The sequence below is a fragment of the Eublepharis macularius genome, chromosome 4, assembly GCF_028583425.1.
Source record: "Eublepharis macularius isolate TG4126 chromosome 4, MPM_Emac_v1.0, whole genome shotgun sequence".
Lineage (NCBI taxonomy): Eukaryota > Metazoa > Chordata > Lepidosauria > Squamata > Eublepharidae > Eublepharis > Eublepharis macularius.
In genome coordinates, this window is record NC_072793.1 from 168,255,926 (window position 1) to 168,275,906 (window position 19,981).

At 46.9% G+C, this 19,981-nt stretch overlaps 1 protein-coding gene across 1 annotated transcript in view; it reads right to left on the bottom strand.

Annotated features, from left to right (window-relative positions):
- LOC129327793 (zinc finger protein 420-like) overlaps positions 1–19,981 on the bottom strand; it is a 29,389-nt gene that overhangs the window by 6,753 nt on the left and 2,655 nt on the right. The window contains exons 3-5 of the mRNA XM_054976546.1: positions 18,063–18,174; positions 15,172–15,907; positions 11,859–11,980 (exon numbers count right to left, since the gene is read on the bottom strand). Of these exons, the coding sequence (XP_054832521.1) occupies positions 11,859–11,980; positions 15,172–15,907; positions 18,063–18,174 (970 nt within the window). The remainder of the gene's footprint in view (positions 1–11,858; positions 11,981–15,171; positions 15,908–18,062; positions 18,175–19,981) is intronic.

A 19,981-nucleotide genomic window follows, 5' to 3' on the forward strand; every position in this document is an offset into this window, starting at 1 on the left:
CCCCCACCCCAGCCTTCTGTTCTCCAGACCCAATTCTTTCAACTTTCCTTCAGAGGGCCTGTTTTCCAAACCCTCAACTATCTTTGCTGCCCTCCACTGAACCCATTCCAATAGGTCTTCGTCCTTAAAACAGAACCAGAGACAAGACTCCTGATTTTGTTCATTCAGATTAAATGGATCCAGCCACCATGAGCTAAAAGGAAAGGAGGGCATACAGGAATAGGCATCATTTTGTATATGCAGTGCTGAAATCTGGAGTTGAGAAAGCCAGTAGAAAGCCCAGGCTGAAAATCTTCCCACTTGGCTACCAGGAAGGTTGCCAACCTCCAGGTGAGGCCTGGCATTCTCCCTGATTAACAACTGATATCCAGTCTACAAAGATCAGTTCCCCTGGAGAAAATGGCTGCTTTGGAGGGAGGCCTCTATGGTGTCACATCTCTGCTGAGCTCCCTCCCCTCCCCTCCCCTCCCCAGGCTCTGCCCCCAAAACTCCAGGCATTTCCCCTACCCTGAGCTGGCAGCCTTATGGCCAGGATTGCTTCAGGTATCACAGACGGCCCCCTCATAATTATGGATCTCCAATCCTACTTCTAAAGCTGAAAAAGGGGAAAGGGCTTGTTAACCCTCACCTGTCCAGTACGAGCAAGTAAAGAGGTTCTGTCAAAATCTCTCTTGCTGTTCACACTGCAAGGGAACCGGTGAAAGAGCCCTTGGCCCACACTTTGGCTCTGGTGGGAGGCAGTCAGTGGACGGAACCAGCCCACTTTAGTACACAGAGCTCCTCCCCCATTCCCCACAATGCACATGTACACACGCACACACATGTATAGGAAACCATACCTTCAAGCAGCCTTGGAAATCACCAAACAGCGGATTTCAGAATCTAGAAGGAAGCAGGGGGGAGAGATTTAACATCATAAAAACATTCGAGCAATGGCTTGCTGTCTAAGAACCGGTGGAACTCTTAGACTAGTTACAAAGAAAGTGAGAAGGGGGTCATAGGAGGGGAGTCTGTTTGTTGTGAGAATCCACATGCATTTTGGACCATGCAGAGGGGCTGAGGAAGCCCTGTTGTAAAGTAAAGAGGACATAAGGGTTGCCAACTTTTCAGTCAGCCTCTTAACTATGCCTCTTTAAAGCAGCACAAGGGATGGGCAACAGCGGCTTTCTCCATGCACTAAAAAGTTTCACTAAAAAGCTTTTTGTACACCCAGAAATCCTTACCCCCACAACAGCAAGCTAAGCTGACCCCCCCCCCCGCCCCGTTAGTTGGCCGCTATAAAGGCCCACCCACTCCAAATAACTACGCACCCATTTTCCTCAGCCCTATGGAGAAAAAACGCCTTTCCTTCACTCACTATCCCTTTGATCTAAAGAGATGCAAAAACAGGCTCTTTCATCTGCCTGGAAATGGCAGGCTCCTTTGATTCCCCCTCGCCCATTGTCCAACATGGCTCTGCCTGTCTTCTTTGTTTCTCCTTCCTATTTCATTTTTTTAAAAACCCAGCTAATTTAAGAAACAACCCTTTAGCTCCCCACCTGAAAGTTGCAAGAAAGGCTCCTGATCTGGAGATCTTTCACGCAGGAAGGCACAATGACCAAATTGCACAACCAATCGGAGGGGGAAAAAAGGCAGGCTCTCCTAAACTGGAGGGGGGGGGGGGAGAAAGGAACAGGAAGTGGCTGTCCCTATTTTCAATCCCCCTTGTAGATTCTTTAAATGGCCTCTCTAGGAATCCCAGTTGCTGTCAGAAAAATCATTGTAGCCAAGACCGAGGTTCTATTTGCAAATGAATATAAAAACACTCGGCCCTGATCCCCTGCACATCTCACTGTCCGTGCCATGAGGTTGTGTAGTTGTGCAGCCCCCAACCCCATATGTATTTTCTCAAAGGAACTAGGCGTGTCAACCTGCAGGAGTGGCCTGGAGATTTCTGGAGTAAGTTACAACTGATCTCCAGACTACAGAGATCAGTCTCCCTGCCCTCAAGTGTGGATTCTCTGGCATCACAACCCTGCTGAGGTCTCTCCCCTCCCCCAAACCTGTCCTCCCCAGGCGCCACTTCCCAAATCTCCAAGAATTTGCCGACCCAGAACTGGCAACCCTAGAATACATTCTGACAAAGTAGTTACTGCCAGGGCTCATTTCGAGGGGGAATGCACAGGAACACAGTTCCGGCAGGGCCGGATCTAGGGGGGGGGGGGCAGGGGGGTAGTCTGCCCCCGGGCGCCGCCAGGGAGGGGGCGCCGGGAGCAGCTCCCAGCTGCCGGAGTGCGCAGGCGGCAGCATGGGCAGCCGCACTGTCTTTTGCTTGCTCCGCGGGACAGGGGGCGGCCAGCTTGCAGCGTACCCCCTGTCCTGCAGGGTAGGCAAAGGGCAGCGCGGGCACCCACGCCATTCGCTTGCCCCGCAGGAGAGGGGGCAGCCGGCCACCCCCTGTCCCGCGGGGCAGGTGCATGGCGCGGGCAGCCTCACAGGCTCCCGTGCTGCCTTTCGCTTGCCCGTGGGACAGGGGGCAGCTGGCTTGCCGCGCACCCCATCCCGCAGGGCAGGCAAAGGGCAGCGCGGGCACCCACGCCATTTGCTTGCCTCGCAGGAGAGGGGGCAGCCGGCCGCCCCCTGACCCACGGGGCAGGCGAAAGACAGCGTGGGGGGCTGCAAAGCCGACCACGCCATTTGCCTGCGGAGAAGCAAATGGCGCGGGCGGCTTCCCAGCCCCGCACGCTGCCTCCGGCGCCGGCGCGATGATGTCACCAAAATGACGTCATCACGCCGCGTTGGGAGCGCGCACGCGCACAGCGCGCGCACGAGGACCTGCAAGCATTGCCCCCGGCGCCGGGAACGCTAGATCCGGCCCTGCCCCAAAGAGGTCACATGTTAGGTGGCCCTGCCCGCCTGACTCTCGGCCATTTTGGGCCTGTTTCAGCCTGGATTGGGGTTGAAATAGCCCGGATTGGGCCTCTGACGGGTGGTGGATCACTCTCCCACTCAGCAGTGGCCCGATCCTGACCATTTTGGGCCCCTTTTCGGCCATTTTCATCCCCTTTTTGCCATTTTGGGCCCAATTTTGGCGCTGAATGGCCAGGATTGGGTCCAAAACAGCCAGGATAGGTGATGTCAGGGGGTGTGGCATATGCAAATCAGTTATGCTAATGACACACTTCTGGTGATGACAAGGGGTGTGGCATATGATAATGAGTTATGCTGATGAGTTATGCTAATGAGTTCCTCCAGCTCTTTTTCTGCGAAATGACCCCTGGTTACTGCTAAACCAAACAGCGCTCTTCTAGCATGTCAAATACAAGCACATTTTTATTTTAGCAAAGCTTTTGTGAACTTCTGAGCCCACTTTGCCAAATGCACGTTGCAGATTCTCCACTGGCACACAGACTTCAATACTATGCGTGTGCAGTTACGAAGGAGGGAAAAACCGTAACCTGCAGGGTCTGAACGCCTTGAAATACAAGTCCCAGATATGACATTATTATGTAATGTTCAAATGGAAATAAACCAGAAAAAGTCAGTGACAATTGCCAAGGGCAAAACAAGTCTTGTTGGAAACTGACTATTTTTTTAAACAGTGAATGCTTCTTGTATTTACAGACTGGAAGGTCCCGGTTGCCAATGTCGCCTTTGCTAGACTCCCAAAATAGCCTTGAACAAGTCACTCCCGTCTTCTAGGCCTCAGTCCCCTCCCCAGTCTCCAATGTGGGGTCAAGGCCTACCTTACAGGGCTGCTGTAAGGAATGAAGACACCAAGCTTCCTTCTAGTGAGGCAGACCCTCAGTCTGTCAAGGTCAGTTTTGTCTCCTCTGACCGACAGCAGCTCTCCAGGGTTTCAGGCAGAGACACATCACATCACCTCCTACCCGAGCCTTTTGGCTGGAGATGCTGAGGAGTGGCCCTGGGACCTGCTGTGTACCAAGCAGATGCTCTGCCACTGAGCCACAGCCCCTGCACTTGCACCAAGAAAATGTGTCCCGAGCGCTTGGAACCCTGAAAGCAAGAGTGGAGTGCAAGTAAGAATAAAAAATGTAATGCGTTTCCCCATAGTTAAGGTCAGTGGTGTAGTGGCTAGAGTGTCAGACTACAATCCGAGAGGCCCAGGTTCGAACCCCCTATCTGCCATGGAAAGTTTCTGGGTGACACTGGGTCAGTCAACGCACTCTGACTAATTTCATTTATTTATTAACATTATTTATAGTCTGCCATTCTCACTAAGACTCAAGGCAGCGTACAGTGTGTAAGTCAATGCAATCAACAACTGGGACATTCATCAGCAATACAACAGGGCAGCAGAAATTTCAATGTAGAAGGCCCCAGGTTCAATCCCCAACCTTTCCAGATAAAAAGATCAAGTAGGGGGTGATAAGCAGGGGTCATTTCGTAGAAAAAGAGCTGGAGGAACTCATTAGCACAATTCATTAGCATGACTCATTAGCATATACCATACCCCTTGGCATCTCCGGAAGTATGTCATTAGCATAACTGATTTGCATATGCCACACCCCCTGACATCACCTATCCTGGCTGTTTTGGAACCAATCCTGGCCATTCAGGGCCGAAATTGGGCCCAAAATGGCCAAAAGGGGCCATTTTGGGCCCTTTTGGGCCCCGATCCGGGTTGTTTCAGCCCTGATCCGGGCCATTTTGGCCCCAATCAGGGCCGAAACAGGCCCAAAATGGCTGAAGTCAGGTGGGTGGGTCCACCTGACATGTGACCTCTTTGGAGAACTGCCAGAACTGTGTTCCTGCACGTTCCCCCTCAAAATGAGCCCTGGTGATAAGAAAGACCTCCACCTGAGACCTTGCAGAGCAGCCACCTGTCAGGAGGAGACAAGACTGATCTTGACTAGACCAAGGCTCTGACTGAGTAGAAGGTCCCTTCTTAGTTTTTGTCACAGATGCTGGGGCAACACTGCCTTCACCCAAGCCAGAGATGAATGCACGCAGGGCTCCAGCTGGATTTACAGAAATGTCAGTGAGAGACTGCTCTCACATTAGCCTTGGTAAGCTGCCACCAGCTTTTGTCCTTTTGTCTATTCCAAAGCACATGAATAAAAGGACAAATCTCCTTGCCTGTCAGGGAACTTAAACAGAAAGTCCACCTTGCAAGGGTGACTTGCAAGCAGAGTTTCTCAAAAGAGTTTTACCTGGTAGGTGGTTCAGGGTCAAGACACCAGCTTCAGCCTTTTCAGGTTTAGGAGTCAAGAACCACAGCAAAGTAAAAAATATAATTATTTATTTGGTGCAAAGATATTCAAAAAAGATAAGACAGACTATGGGGACAAAATAACAAAGCATTAAGCTCTAATTACATAATCCACAAAACTTTCAGAAGGTGAACACAATTAGGCATAATTGCAAATTACCTCAGATTCTCCTTCAGAGAGACAAGCAGGACCATAGGTGTTAGATCCATAATAGCAGACATCTTGCAAAGGGAGACTAGCTTCTTCCTCTTACCCTCTAGCCTCTCTCTTCTTCATATTACTAACTTACTTGATGGGTGGGGGTCTCAATCGGCCCAGGCCTGTTTAGCCAATCAGAACCCCAAGAACTGATGTCACTGTTGCTAGCATGACCACGTGAGTGGGCAGAAACTAAACCAATCTGCAGATTTTGGTTCGGCCTCTTTCCCACAGGTATGAGATATGCTTAGTGCTCAAGAATGTTAATTGGTTCAAAGCTGTGCCACGGAGGCTTTGCTAACAAGCTCTCTCTTATCTCCAAGGTTGCTGTGTACTGAAGCTGCTAGCATGCTCTGTAAACTTTCTCAGGCCTTTCTCCTGAACCAAAGATTTTAAGATGGTGACAGTTTGAACAGAAAAGCCATTTTCTTTGTTGAAAATAACTCCCATCATAAAGATTTGGGTTAAATCTGACATCACTGAACTTGGCTTCTGTAGGAACTTGGAGTAGATAGATACTATTGAACTTGGGCTCCACAAGGACTCAGAATAGTTTGCTTGCTAAAGAAAATATATCTATTCTTCTCAGTTTACCCAAGTGGGAATGGTTTACACCCATACTAAAGGAAAAAATTTACTCTTTTGACTTATTTTCATCTGTGGTCTATATTGTCCCATGCTTATTTCTTCAATTGGCGTCTCTTTATAATAACCGCACCCAAACCCCAAAGCCTTTCTTCTGTTTATAACCATGTAAACAGTTTTCTGTCAACCAAGGATAACACTTATTTATAGTTGGTGAGGCAGACTTCAGCTCACAAAAAGGTCTTAGTCCAAGGGTCATTAACATTTTTTAATGTACAGCCACCTCTGGAATCCTGACACAGCATGGTAGATGCAGCCACAAAATAGCTGCCACAGAAGGAGGAGCTAGCCACAAAATGGCTGCCACAGCTTATCATCAGTCACACACTGAAGAACCTTCTGCTGTGCTGGCAGCTGCTGCCAAAGCAACATTTTTTAAAAATCTGCACAGCCCATCAAATCCACAATGGCCAATCAGAAGCCTTGCTGACTGCCCCCTTGCACTTTCTAAAAACATTTGGCAGGCACTTAGAAAGCTGTTGGTAGGCATCATGGTGCCCACGGGCAGCACATTGGGGACCCTTGTGCTAGTCTTTAAAGGTGCCTCAAAACTTTACTGGGCTTTTAAAAACAATATTTAATTCTTTTTCTGGAGTCTGAGCATTCCAACGTTGTCTTTGTTACGTGAATTTCCTGACACCTGATAAGTTCCATGCTGCAACTGATGATCTATCTGAGCCACTCCAAGCAGCGGGGAAATTGCCATTTAAAGAACAGGAGCTTGGCTGGCTGGCCTGGAACTCCCAGCTGGCCAGCCAAGCCCCACCCACAGTTTAAATGGCCATTTCCCCACTGCTGGGAGCGGCCAGCTGCTTGTTGGGGATCTCCTCAACAGCTGATCCCCGGGTTTAAAGGCCCCTTTCCCTGCCGCTTTGCAGCAGCAGGGAAAGGGGCATTCCTGTTTAAAACAAACCAAACGAACCGGTAGACCAATTCATGGAAATTTGTGGAAACGAGCTTCCACGAACCAGGGTGGTTTGTGGGTTTTTTTGGTTCGTATTCCGCTTCATGCCCATCTCTAGTCCTGAATCTACTCCCCCCCCCATCACCTCAGTCATGTTTCAGGCCAAATGGAAATTTTGGACTTCACAGTATTGCAGCATCACATTTAGGGCATAGTAAAGAGACCTAAAAGATGAGGATACCTTTCCAAAATGCTACAGACCTATTCCTCAGCTTCCCTTTCTGTGTTCTTTGTCTTTCTGAGGTTTGTGGAAGTCACCACCATAGGGACAAACATTGGATTTCATTTGTCATCTGTTCTGCTTCCTTCCTGCCATTTTGGTCCACCTGGGCTCATATCTTTTTCTTCTGACACAGGTTGCTTGGCTCCTCTTCCAGATTTTTCACCATCATTCCTAATCCCCTAGTTATCACCTGTTGAAACTGAGACAAAAAGGAAAATGGTAAACAGCCTGTTGGCCAGAATTTTCTCTGGGTCTTAGTTTAGTATTCTAACCAACACACTGCCTATGTTATTAACATTGGTGAATAAGTACTGAGATAGAAGCCTTTGCTGATCTCTACTCATGGTGCCTGACTGACTACAAAGGTTTTCATTCTTTTTTGGACACAAATTGTGTTTGCTGGGAAATACTGGGTTCAAATCCCTGCCCAACTACAAATTCTTTACCAGCAAAAATTAACATTCTTTCAATTTATGTTATTCTAAGCTGCCTTGAGCGAGTCTTCGGAGAGGGGGCATATATATTTTCTAAATAAACAACCCCCCATACTTTATCAGTATTATAGGGGTTATAGTGTGGAGTAGTGGCTAGAATGTTGGACTAGGATTCAGGCGACACAGGTCCAAATTCCATTTTGCGATGGATACTCACTGGGTGATTTGGCCTGGTCACATTCTCAGCCTAATTTACCTCACAGGGTTGTCATGAGGATAAAACAGAAAAGGATAGACATTATGGAGGAAAACAATGTATAAATATCTAGACAAATAAAGTAACACTAAGGCTAAAGAGATAGCATTAGGAAGCCCCTGGTTCAAATTTTACCTCAGCTACTTACCTCACTTGGTTTCCTCTGGCAAGTCACTCTCTCAGCCTTAACCTCGCTGTATGCAATATAGAGGATTATCATACTGATCATACTATACAGAGCTGTTGTAAGGATCCCAGCAAAATAACACCAGTGAAACACTTTAAAGCAGTATATAGATTTCACTACTAGTGAAACTGGCCTACTTTGCAAAGCTGTTGTATGTGCAACTGGATTTGCTCCCATATTAAATCTTTGATCCCTTGTGTTTCTCTCCCTTCCCATTCTGTCAAAATGTAAATGGTAAGGCTCCCCCCCCCTTTCTTCTTCTGTCGCTCTGAACTCCCCAAGAGCAAAAAGGACTCTATAGAAAAAGCAAACATTATTATTAAGAGTAGTAATACTTGGTGTCCCTATCACGATTTCAACATTCAAAGCATCTCACACACACATATAACACACATTACTCTTTGGTAATCCTTAACATTGTCTCTGTGAGGTAGACGTGTCTTATTATCCTCCATAGAATGGGGGGGGGGGTCTAAGGTTACCTAACAAGTTTATGGCAGAGACAAGATGTGAACAGAAGCCTCCCATGTTACAACTCAGGCAACTGGCTGCCCCGGTTCCTAAATCAATGATTCTTAGCGGGGACCATAATTCCCTCTAGGGAAGCAAAGTTTGAGTCCCATAGGACCTTAAAAGGCCAGCAAGGAGTTTCCAAGGTATAAACTTCCGAGAGTCAAGCTACCTTCATCAAACCTTGCTCATCTACTGCAGGCCAACATGGCTACCCACCTGAAAGCCCTCTAGAGGTTGATCTACAAGTTTGGAGGGAGATATTTTATTTATTTATTTATTTAATTGCATTTCTAGACCGCCCTCCCCGTCAGACGGGCTCAGGGCGGTTTAACAACAGCTTAAAAAAATAAAAACATTATAAAAACATTAAAACATCATATCAAACAATTAAAATTGGCGGGTATAAAATATTAAAATACAGCATTGTCCGGCATGGGTGGTGGAAGGTCTTCAGTGGTATGGCCGGCGAGAGGACAGCTTAGCCCCCACCAAATGCCTGGTGGAACATCTCTGTCTTGCAGGCCCGGCGGAAAGATAACAAATCCTGCCGGGCCCTAGTTTCCTCAGACAGAGAGTTCCACCAGGTCGGAGCCAGAACTGAGAAGGCCCTGGCTCTGGTAGAGGCCAGGCGGACCTCCCTGGGGCCAGGGACCATCAGCAAGTTCTTAGTAGCTGATCGAAGCGACCTCCGGGGAACATATGGGGAGAGGAGGTCCCGAAGGTATGCTGGGCCCAGTCCGCATAGGGCTTTATAGGTCAACACCAAAACCTTGAACCGGAGCCAGTACTCAACCGGTAACCAGTGCAGCTGACGGAGGATAGGTGTTATATGAGCCATGATTGGTGCTCTGGCAACCACCCGTGCAGCTGCATTCTGAACCAGCTGCAGTTCCCGGATCAAGCCCAAGGGAAGCCCTGCGTAGAGTGAGTTGCAGTAGTCTAATCTGGAGGTGACCGTTGCCTGGATCACTGTTGTAAGGTCATGGGGTCGATAGGTAGGGGACAAGATCCAGGGCCTTGGCAGGCAAATGGAGGGGTATGGGGGATTTTAGGCAGCCCCTTCTGCCCCCTTCCCATGGCTTCTGATAACTTTATATTGCTCGCCCCACTGGGAGGATAAAGTCCCAGATTTCTTCCTCAGGCTCTTCAAAAAGTAGCAAATAGAAATCAATGCAGGAGTTGGCTGACAGCCCTCAGACCCAAGGATCTCATAGGACATATGTGTGAGATCTCTTTATTGCACGCATGTCACAAATATATAAAGTTGCCTTGTGTAGAGTGCTGCTTCTTTGTCAAGATTTTTACGAGGCTTGGAGGGGGGGTGTCATTCAGTAACAATGCAACCATATCCTCTTGCAGGGAGAATTTCACTTCCGTTCAGCCCTGGCTGCAAATGTAAGAGAAACATCTAGCTAGAATCAATCAATAAGGATTTGTGGGTAGTAAATGATTCCAATCTGGCCCTGACTTTGCACCTCTGAATTTCACCTGGAAAAATACAGGATCATTATGGCCGCTGATAACATATTTATTTAGATTATTTATACCCCACTTTTGTTCCTGGCGGGACCTAAAATGACTTACATCATCATTCTCTCCTCCTCTGTTTTATTCATGCAACAGCAATCCTCTCAGAAAGGCAAGTCTGGCCCAAAGTCACTCAGGGCCAAGCTACAAGTGACGAATGACACTTGAACGGCAAGCGAACAGACTCACATGTATTCCTTCCTGTTCACTTGCCCTCCACTTGATCACTATGTGATCACTACATGATCAAGTGGAGGGCAAGTGAACAGGGAGGAATATATGTGAGTCTGTTCACTTGCTGTTCAAGTGTCATTCGTCACTTGTAGCTTGGCCCTTAGCCTCTAGCCTCCAGCTTCTACATGTTGTTAACATACTTTATGGGGAGGGGTCTCAATCGGCCCAGGCCAGTTTAGCCAATCAGAACCCGAAGAATTGATGACACTGTTGTTAGCGTGACCACGTGAGAGGACAGAAACTAAACCAATCTGCAGTCTTGGTCCCAGCCTAGGTGTAAGATAAACTTAGGGTCAAGCTACAAGTGATGAATGACACTTGAAAGGCAAGTGGATTGAGTGGAGGGCAAGTGAACAGGGAGGAATACACTTGCCATTCAAGTGTCATTCATCACCTGTAGTTTGGCCCTAAGAGAGAGAACCTAGTCTCCTTTTGCAAGACGGCTGCTCCTTTTCAGCCATCATTTTGTCTGCTGTTATGGATCTAACACCTATGGTCCTGCTTGTCTCTATGAAGGAGAATCTGAGGTAATTTGCAGTTATGCCTAATTGTGTTCGCCTTTTGAAAATTCTGTGGCTTGTGTAATTAGAGCTTAATGCTAAGGCTTGTTATTTTGTCCCCACAGTCTATCTTGTCTTTTTGAATATCTTTGCACCAAATAAATAATTATATTTTTTAATCTGTTGTGGTTCTTGACTCCTAAACTGCAAAAGGCTGAAGCTGGTGTCTTGACCCTGAACCACCTACCAGGTAAAACTCTTTTGAAAAACTCTGCTTGCAAGTCACCCTTGCAAGGTAGACCTGATTAATTCCTTGAAAATCTAGGAGATTTGTCCTTTTACTTCTGTGCTTTGGGATGGACAGAGCTAATCTGAGAGCAGTCTCTCATTGGTACTTTTGTAAATTCTGTTGAATAAAGACGCAGGAGGCAGGTGCGCATTCACTTCGGTCTTGGGTGAAGGCAAGCGGTGCCCCTGCTGTCCTTGACACCCAGGCCTTCCCAGGCCTAGTCCAGTACACTGACTACTGTGCCACACTGGCTCTTTGAGGAGCAGCCCTGCACCTTACTGCACCAGAAACTGAACCCAGCACCTTGTGCAGCCAGGGCATAGACGCAACACGTGGACCCCTATAGACTGAACGTGTGAAGTTGCCATATAATGAGTTCCCGTCTAGTCCCATATTGTCTGTTTATACAGGCAGCTACACTCCAAGACCAGTGAGAGAATATAAACACAGCATGTTTCTTTCACAGATTACACTGGTGCAAACATGTCTTTGCCTTTGCTAGCAACCATGCTCACAGCAGCGAGACAGGGCCAATATCGATTCTCATTGTGTAACTACAGGATACACATGACACACGTGTTGGTTAGTCACACATACTTTGCGTTTGGGGGCGCACACAGAAAAAAAACCTTGTGAACACGTGAAAAATGTGCGCCTTTCACACAGTCTGCACACCTATCTCTCCGTTATAGTCGCTGTTCTTACATTCGATCCGCTGCTGCTGATTTTCTCTCTTAATCGCCTCTCTCCGGTTGCCTCCGCGTGCCCCAATCAATCCAAGGAGCAGCGCGGAGAGACTGGCAAGGTATGCAGCACAGCCATCTTCGAAAAGGGCACAGCAGCCATTTTGTTTTTCGCGACTAATACAGAACGGCCATCACCGAAGAGGGTACGGCACACATTGTTTTATAGTGACGCCTCCAGAACAGCCATCTTGAAGAAGGGCGAAAAGGCCGGCCCTTGTTCCAAGATTTCTGCAATCTTGCAGGAAGGCAGGGACGTGCAGCCATCTTGGACTTGGGCAGGCATTAATTGATACTTTTATTTCATGGTTCTTTAATTGTGTAAGCCAGTTTTATTTCATTGTTGCTTATATGGACCGTACTGGTCTTTATCGCCTCAGGTGCTCCCGTCCGCCCGTCACCCAGCGATCAGCCGCCACCGGCAGGCACCTCAGGAGTTCCCACGCTTTGTTTGGGGCCAACTTGGGCCCCAAAAGGTCGAATCGCCTCGTGCCGAGCGCGGAAGTAGATCCAGAGGTGTTCGCCCTGTTAGTCTGTAGGAGCAAAATAGTAGAGTCCAGTAGCACCTTTAAGACTAGCCAAGTTTCTTGTTGCGTAAGCTTTCGGGAGCCCCAGCGCTCTTTGTCAGATGGAAGCCACATCTCCGCTCAGCCAGCGTGATCACGTCACATTACGAAGTGACGTCATCACGCCAGCTGGCGAGCGGGCTTCATGGCTGAGGTCCATCACCAGCCCGCCCCCGCAGACATTAATATATTTCCCAACCCAGAATTAGCAACCGTAGCTGTACGGTAATGAAATGGTTCATTGACTGCAGACTACATGACCGTGTATAGTATGTACTGCCCATTGCTGTAAAACTATGATCCTACTGTGTAATTTCTGGATCGTTTAAAGTGCCCTGTTAATGCTTCTTCTTGCCCTCCATGCATCTGATGAAGAGAACTGTGATTCTCGAAAGCTTATGCTACCATAAAGTTGGTTAGTCTTAAAGGTGCTACTGGACTCTTTTTGATTTTGCTACTACAGACTAACACAGCTAACTCCTCTGTTAATGCTTATGCTTCATTTCAGCCGTTTTCAGATTCCTGCTTGATTGCTTTTTTATCAGATGTTCCATCCTGGTGACCGTATTTGACTTAGATGGTGTAATCCACTTTCAGTCTCAGTGAAAAAGGTAGATGATAAATAATGCAAATAACTTAAATAAATGTAACCTACCTTACAGGCTTGTTGTGAGGGTAAAGTGGACGGGAGAGAGAGAACCATGTACGATGCCCTGAGTGTCTTGGAGAAGGGGCAGAAGAGAAATACAATGGATTAACAGCAGGTCATCTTCTTCCAGCTGAACTCCTCTTGCAAGTTAGTTTATTTTTATTTCATTTTATTTCATTTATATCCTGCTTTTCTGTCTAATGAGAATCCAAAGAGGCTTACAATCATTCTCCTCTCCTCCAATTTTTCCCTCACAACAACCCTATGAGGTAGGTTAGGCTGAGTGTATGTGACTGGCCCATAATCACCCAGCCGGCTTCTATGGCAGAGCAGGAAATTGAATTTGGGTCTCCCAAATCTTAGTCCATCACTCTAACCACTACACCACACCCAACTCTCAGTTAAATTAAATGTTATAAATTAAATTAAACAGATATGCTGTTTCCATTTGAATACAGTGTGTGCATGTATGTGTGTGTAAAAATTTGGGCATTTACTATAGCTGAGTGACATACTCTTGGCTAGAATTGGTTTCTTCACAAGAGATCTTCTTTCCTGCAGCTGCTTTGAGAAGAGAAATAAAAAAGCTTTTTTTTTAAAAAAAAAGAGAAGTTGATTTTTTAAAAAATTAAGTAAAAATAAGCTCTTTCAGGGAAAGATGCCTTTATTGTTTACATCACATCTGCAAAGCAGACAACTTTCTGCATTTTGCAAACTGATCTGTTTAGGTGGGCAGCCATGTTGGTCTGCAGTAGAACAGCAGGATTTGAGTCTAGTGGCATCTGAAAGACCAACACGATTTTCAGGGCGTAAGCTTTCGAGAGTCAGAGCTCCCTTCTTCAGACTCTTGAAAGCTGACATCCTGAAAATCTTGTTGGTCTCTAAGGTACCACTGGATTCAAATCCTGCCGAGCTTGTGTTTGGCTCAGACAACCAAGGCTGAGAGGGCACTGGGTATCGTATCTTTTAAAATTCATAGAGGGCATTCTTCCACCATTCAGTTATCAACATAGCCCCATCAATGCAAGACTAACAGCAGCAAAAAAATAACAATACCCAGTTATGCATTTCTTTCAGTGTCCAAAGCACTTCAAAAAGCATTGTGGTACAACCAATACACCAAACTTGTAAGGTAGGCCAATATTATCCTTATACTGCAGATGCCACAGGGAAATGGCTTAAATCGGGCCACCTAGTTAGTTTATAGCAACAGTGAGATTTGAACAAGGGATTTCCTGTGCCACCTTGTCACATCAGTCCCCCTGGAAAAATGGATGTGGACATGTTTGTTTAGCTATGCATACCTCGCTTTTCTCTCCAATGAGGACCCAAAGCGGCTTACATTATTCTCCTGTCCTTCATCTTATTCTCACAACTACTCTGTGAGGTAGTTAGGCTGAGAGTGTGTATTACTGGCCCAAGGTGAAATTCCACAACAGAGTGAGGATTTGAACCTGTGTGTCCCAGACCCCATCCAGCACTTTAATTGTGTTGTCATTGTTCCCTAGCTTTCAAGGTATCAAGTGAAATAAAATCTAAAGGAAATAAATAGGAAGTCATGTTGAGAAACACAACATGCCCTTGTGAGGAAACTAGGGGGAAAAAGAAGCTGCTCAGATGGTGGGCAGCTAGCCTCTTCTGCACTGACGTGTCCAATCATGCTTTTGTACAAAAGACCCACAGCCCAAGCTGTATGGCTGGTCAGTTCAAACCATTTAGCTCCCACACCTTTGCAGTTTGGTCTCTTTAGCTTCCTGCCTTACATTTCTCCCCATCTCCAAAAACCCCTTGGTGGTGTCCACCAGTCTCTCATCCCTGCGTGATGTTATCCGCCCAGCTGCACCAGCTTTCCCTTTAACAGGCCCATACTACAATCAGTGCACTTGAACCATGTAGGCTGAATGTTTGTGTGCATTCCATGCGATCCCATCTGTTGGGCAGCAGGATGAGTTCAGCTTTTGATTCAGAGCCATTAGAAATAACGAATGAGATGCAAATACAGCAGCTTCCCCCCGAGTCTCCTTCCCTGCTACAGATTCTCTCGCATGTGGATTTTCTTGTGTTTTGTAAGTGCTGGTCTCTCCCGAAAGCTCCTCTCACAGACCAAACACTTGTAAGGTTTCTCTCCCGTGTGGATTCGCAGGTGTGCCATCAGCAGTGCTGTGCGGGTGAAGCTTTTCCCACAGATCGAGCATGTGTAGGGTTTCTCCCCTGTGTGGACTCGTCTGTGCACAATGAGGTTTGAATGCTGGCTGAACCCTTTCCCGCAGTCGGAGCAAGTATATGGCTTTTCACCAGTGTGGGACCTCACATGGTCGGTCAGGGCAGAGCTGCGGTGGAAGCTTTTCCCACACTCCAAGCACTTGTAGGGCTTCTCGCCCAGGTGGATCTTTTCGTGCTGATGCAGGCCGGAGCTCCAAATGAAGCTCTTGTTGCAGTATGAACACGAGTAGGCTTTCTCCCCCGTGTGGATCCTCTGGTGCCCCAGCAGGCAGGAGCCTTGGGTGAAACTCTTCCCACAATCCAGGCATTTGTATGGCTTCTCCCCCGTGTGTATTCTCAAGTGCCTGTTGAGGTGTGAAATCTGGTGGAACCGTTTCCCGCACTCTAAGCACTTGTGAGGTTTCAGTCCGGGGGCAGTTTTTTCACAGGTGGCAATGCTGGAACTCAGGGCAAAGTCTCCCCTGCCATCTTCCAGGGGCTCCTTTTTCTTATGGCTATCCAGCTGAGAAACGGCTGCATTTTTTCTTGCTGGCACCTCACCATCTGCGGGAATAAAAAGAGAATTAGCTCTTGAAGTAGTTCCAGCTGGATTTGACTCAATTTTAACGTCTTTTTATTGGGGGGGGGAATGTTTTCCTGCTGCAGAATTAAGTTTGTTGCTTCTGCTGCTACTGGGCAGCATGGGGTGATAGGCTGTCTTCCATGACCACCTTAAAACCACCTCCCTCCCACCTGGCTGTGCAGACTGTGGATTGCCACAAGGGACAGCCAATCAGAGTTTTGCACAGGAGGCGGAAAGGAGGTGGCCTCATGAGCGTCACAAGGGACTCTGCACAGCCAGGGTGGGAAGTGGGAGGGAGGTGGCTTCATGATTCTCACGAGGCACAGCCAATTAGTGTTAGAGGCAGTAAAGGGAGGATGTGAAGAAAGAACCTGATTAGACGAAATAATTGCTAGTTGGCAGAAAAGTCAAACTAGAATTACATCTGGTTGGGGTTGCTTTCCACCTGGAAGATCAAGTTCATGGGCTGGGGTTATTCCTGGATTTGACAGGTTCCACTACTTATGAAACAGACTGTGGAGGCATTTCACCAGCTCTGGCTGTTCCCGGAAAGGGCTGAACTAGCCCAACTCATACATGCCTTGGTCTGGTCCAGATTAGGTTACTCTGACACATTAAATTTGAAGAATGTCCTGCCTTTAAGGAATGTCCTGAAACTTCTACTGGCTCAGAAGGTGGCTACTGATATCCTCACTGGCACCTGCTGTGGATATCTTGCAACCACAGCATTATCTGCACAGTACAGGCTGAAAAACTGCTTCCAGGAAGAATTCAAAGGGCTGGGATTGGCTTCTGAACAAGGTGGAACCAGGGTACCACTAGGGACTTCCTCGGTCCATAAGAACCTACCTATAATGACCACCGATTGAACCCTCTGCCCCAGCACTTTGTTCATCTGTGTAAATGGGCTAATTACAGATCTCTTTCAACCCCTCCCCTCCACTAATACCTCATCTAGATATCTAGTACAGGTTTATCCCATCATTCTTAAAGGACCTTAGGGCAGCCTGCAAGATTTATTCCCATTTCATTCTCACATCAACCCTGTGAGGTACATCAGGCTAAGAGGAGAGAGGTACTGGCCCGTGGTCTTTCTTTGTATCCCACTGTTCACCCCACTGGGGACTCAAAGTGGTACAACATTTTCGTCTTCTCCATTTTATCCTCACAACAATCCTGTCAGGTAGGTTAGGCTGATAGCGGCCCAAGGCTAACCAGTGAGCTTCCATGGTAGAGTGGGTTTTTTCTCTCTTCAAAATTGGGTCTCCCTGATCCAAATCTGACCATCTAACATCTGTACTGTGCCTTCTCTCATGCTGGTCATCCAGCAAGCTTCATGGCAACGTGGAGACTGGAACCCAGGTCTCCCAGTTCATAGTCTAACACAAACCACTACACCATACTGTCTCTCAGTAGTCTGGGACTGCCCCTTTAGTATGAACCTGCCCCAATATCTTTGTTATCTGCCATCCTCCGTTCTGAGAAGAAACGTGAGTGGCTATTTCCGTGGGGCCTCCTCACTTATGGCATACCCTCGCCTCAGCTATCTGCCTGGAGCCTGATCTTCTGACTTTCAGATACTGGTTCAATAATTCTTGCTTACTCAGGCATCTGATAGATTCTCCCTCCTAACTCTGTCAGGGGCACTGAATGTATAACATTTCTATTATTTACTGGGTATATTTTATTTATGCATTTACATCATTTATTGTCTGCCTTTTCCACTGAGGCTCACAGTGGATTACTTAGTGTGAGTTATGGCTGCTACACTGCTCTATCAAGCATGTGTGGAAATTGATAGAATTTATTCTTGATTTGAGGTATGCCCTTTGTGGTCCTGGAAGATGCACTGTACAAGAGTGACATATAAATCTTTTGGTGATGGTGGAAAGTGCTGCCAAGTTACAACTGACTTATGGCGACCCCTGCTGGGATTTTCAAGGCAAGAGACTAACAGAAGTAGTTTGCCATTGCCTGCCTCTGCAGTCCTAGTTTTCTTTGGAGGTCTCCCATCCAATTACTAACCAATGCTGACTCTGTTTAGATGCTGTGATCTGAAGAGACTGGGTTTGCCTGGGCTATCCAGGTTACAGTATAAATCTTTTAGAAGAACTCACAGAAACAGCAAAGCCTTACCACATAAAACATGAGCCACGTTGCCCTCTTGCGTCTCCTTTTTGGAGTTGCTAAGTGGAGTGGTCTTCAGTTTGGAGGAATACAGGCCCACCTCTGCCAACAGCCCAGAGACCTAAAGGAGAATGAAAATTGGGATCAGAACCAAACGAGAACATTGGGGTGAGCCCAGAGCTGAACAGCATAAAGTCCATGCACTGCAAATCAGAAGAGCCCATGTTCAGTTCTAGGCCTCTGAAGGTCTCCCCCATATGAATCCACCAATGTCCAATTAGCTCCTGCTTGCTGAACCAGCCCACACTGGAATATTTGATCTTCCTCAGCCCAAGGCTTGGCATTTCTCTCGGACCATGTGGAATGACCCCCTACCAGAAGAAGCTTGGAGAATGCTGTCTCTTCCATTTTTCTGAAGGAGGGGTAATGCAGTCTTATTTTGGAACGTATATTTCAGGGCATGTTTCTGTTAATATTTGTGGGTGGTTTGTGTATCAAGCTTAATGGCAGCAAATTTTTGATGGTGGACATCAGGCTGATAAAATTTTTAAAATATTATGGGTGCCTGCAGGACTTTTGGTTTGGGAGATCTTTAGGGAAAGAACAGCAGGATACGTAAGTATGGTAACACAGGGTTTGACATATCCCAGGCACCAGGGTTCCATGGTGCCTAGAAATTTCATTGTGGCACCTAGCATTTTGAGAAGATTTATTGTAAGTGCCTCTTGGAGATTCTCAGCAGAAGTACAGAGCTTATTTAGGTGAGTGATATAGGTTGGCTTTTTTGTTGTTATGACAACCAGGTTTACTCCATACTTATTTATATGCTACAACATTTTTGTTATAACTTGAAAAAATGACAAGAAATTGAGAAGAGGTTAGGACGAAGCTTTATGTGAGCAACAATTAGAATGTATAGTCATTAACCTATAAACCCCTCAATACTAAAAAATGTTTTGCTCCTAAAGTTTGGGGCCAGCTTGTAAAGCTGAATAAAATTTGACAAAGCCTGAGGTAACAATACTATGCCTTCTCACGAAGGGAGCTCTGACTCTTGAAAGCTCATACCTTGGGAATCTAGTTGATCTTTAAGGTGCTACTGGACCCAAATATTGCTCTTCTACTACAAATCAACATGGCCACTCACCTGAAATTATCCTCAGTAGAGTTACACCCTTCCAAGTCCATAAAAATCAACCCCCCCCCCCAAGAAAGTCACTGCCAATCCAAACAGAAATTACCAGAGTCCATACTCCAGATAAGATGTTTCATGTGACCACACAAATATCCCTAACAGTCTTATCAGAAGAACATTAGGGCTGACCTAAGAGGTTGCTAACTGGGTTTGCCTTATCTGCCCATATGCACCTGGCTTATACAGCATGAGGCCTACTCTGAATAAGCTATTACCTGGCCCAATGCTATCTTCTCTGTCTGGTAGCAGCTCTTCAGGGTCTCTGGCAGGGAAAGTCTCTTCCTACAATCTTTCACCCAGAGATTGCACACAAAGCAAGTGCTCTGCCACTGAGTTGCTGAAAGCTAGGAAGTGGTACACACCTGTTTTGGTGTCAGGCTTTCTCATTCCCTCCTATCTCTTCTCCTGGGGCCTTTCCACATGTTAAAAAAAAGACCTTGAACATTTTGGATCAACCAAATGAGAAAAAATCTCCATGTGGAAACAGCCCTGACTTCAGAAGTCTTTGGCTTATCACGACGTCTGAATGTTGTCACGTGTTCCCCACAACCCAGGATTCTAAACCCTGCCCCCCCCCCCAACTCCACTCTTCACAGCCAGCCAGTACCCCATTTGAAAAGGTGGGAAGGAATTAGGTAGTGGCCACAATCCCCCCAGCCTCCATTAAAATATTTATCCCTTTGGGTGTGTTTAAGCACCAGAAATTTTTCAAAAATGGAGAGGGGGGGGGGGG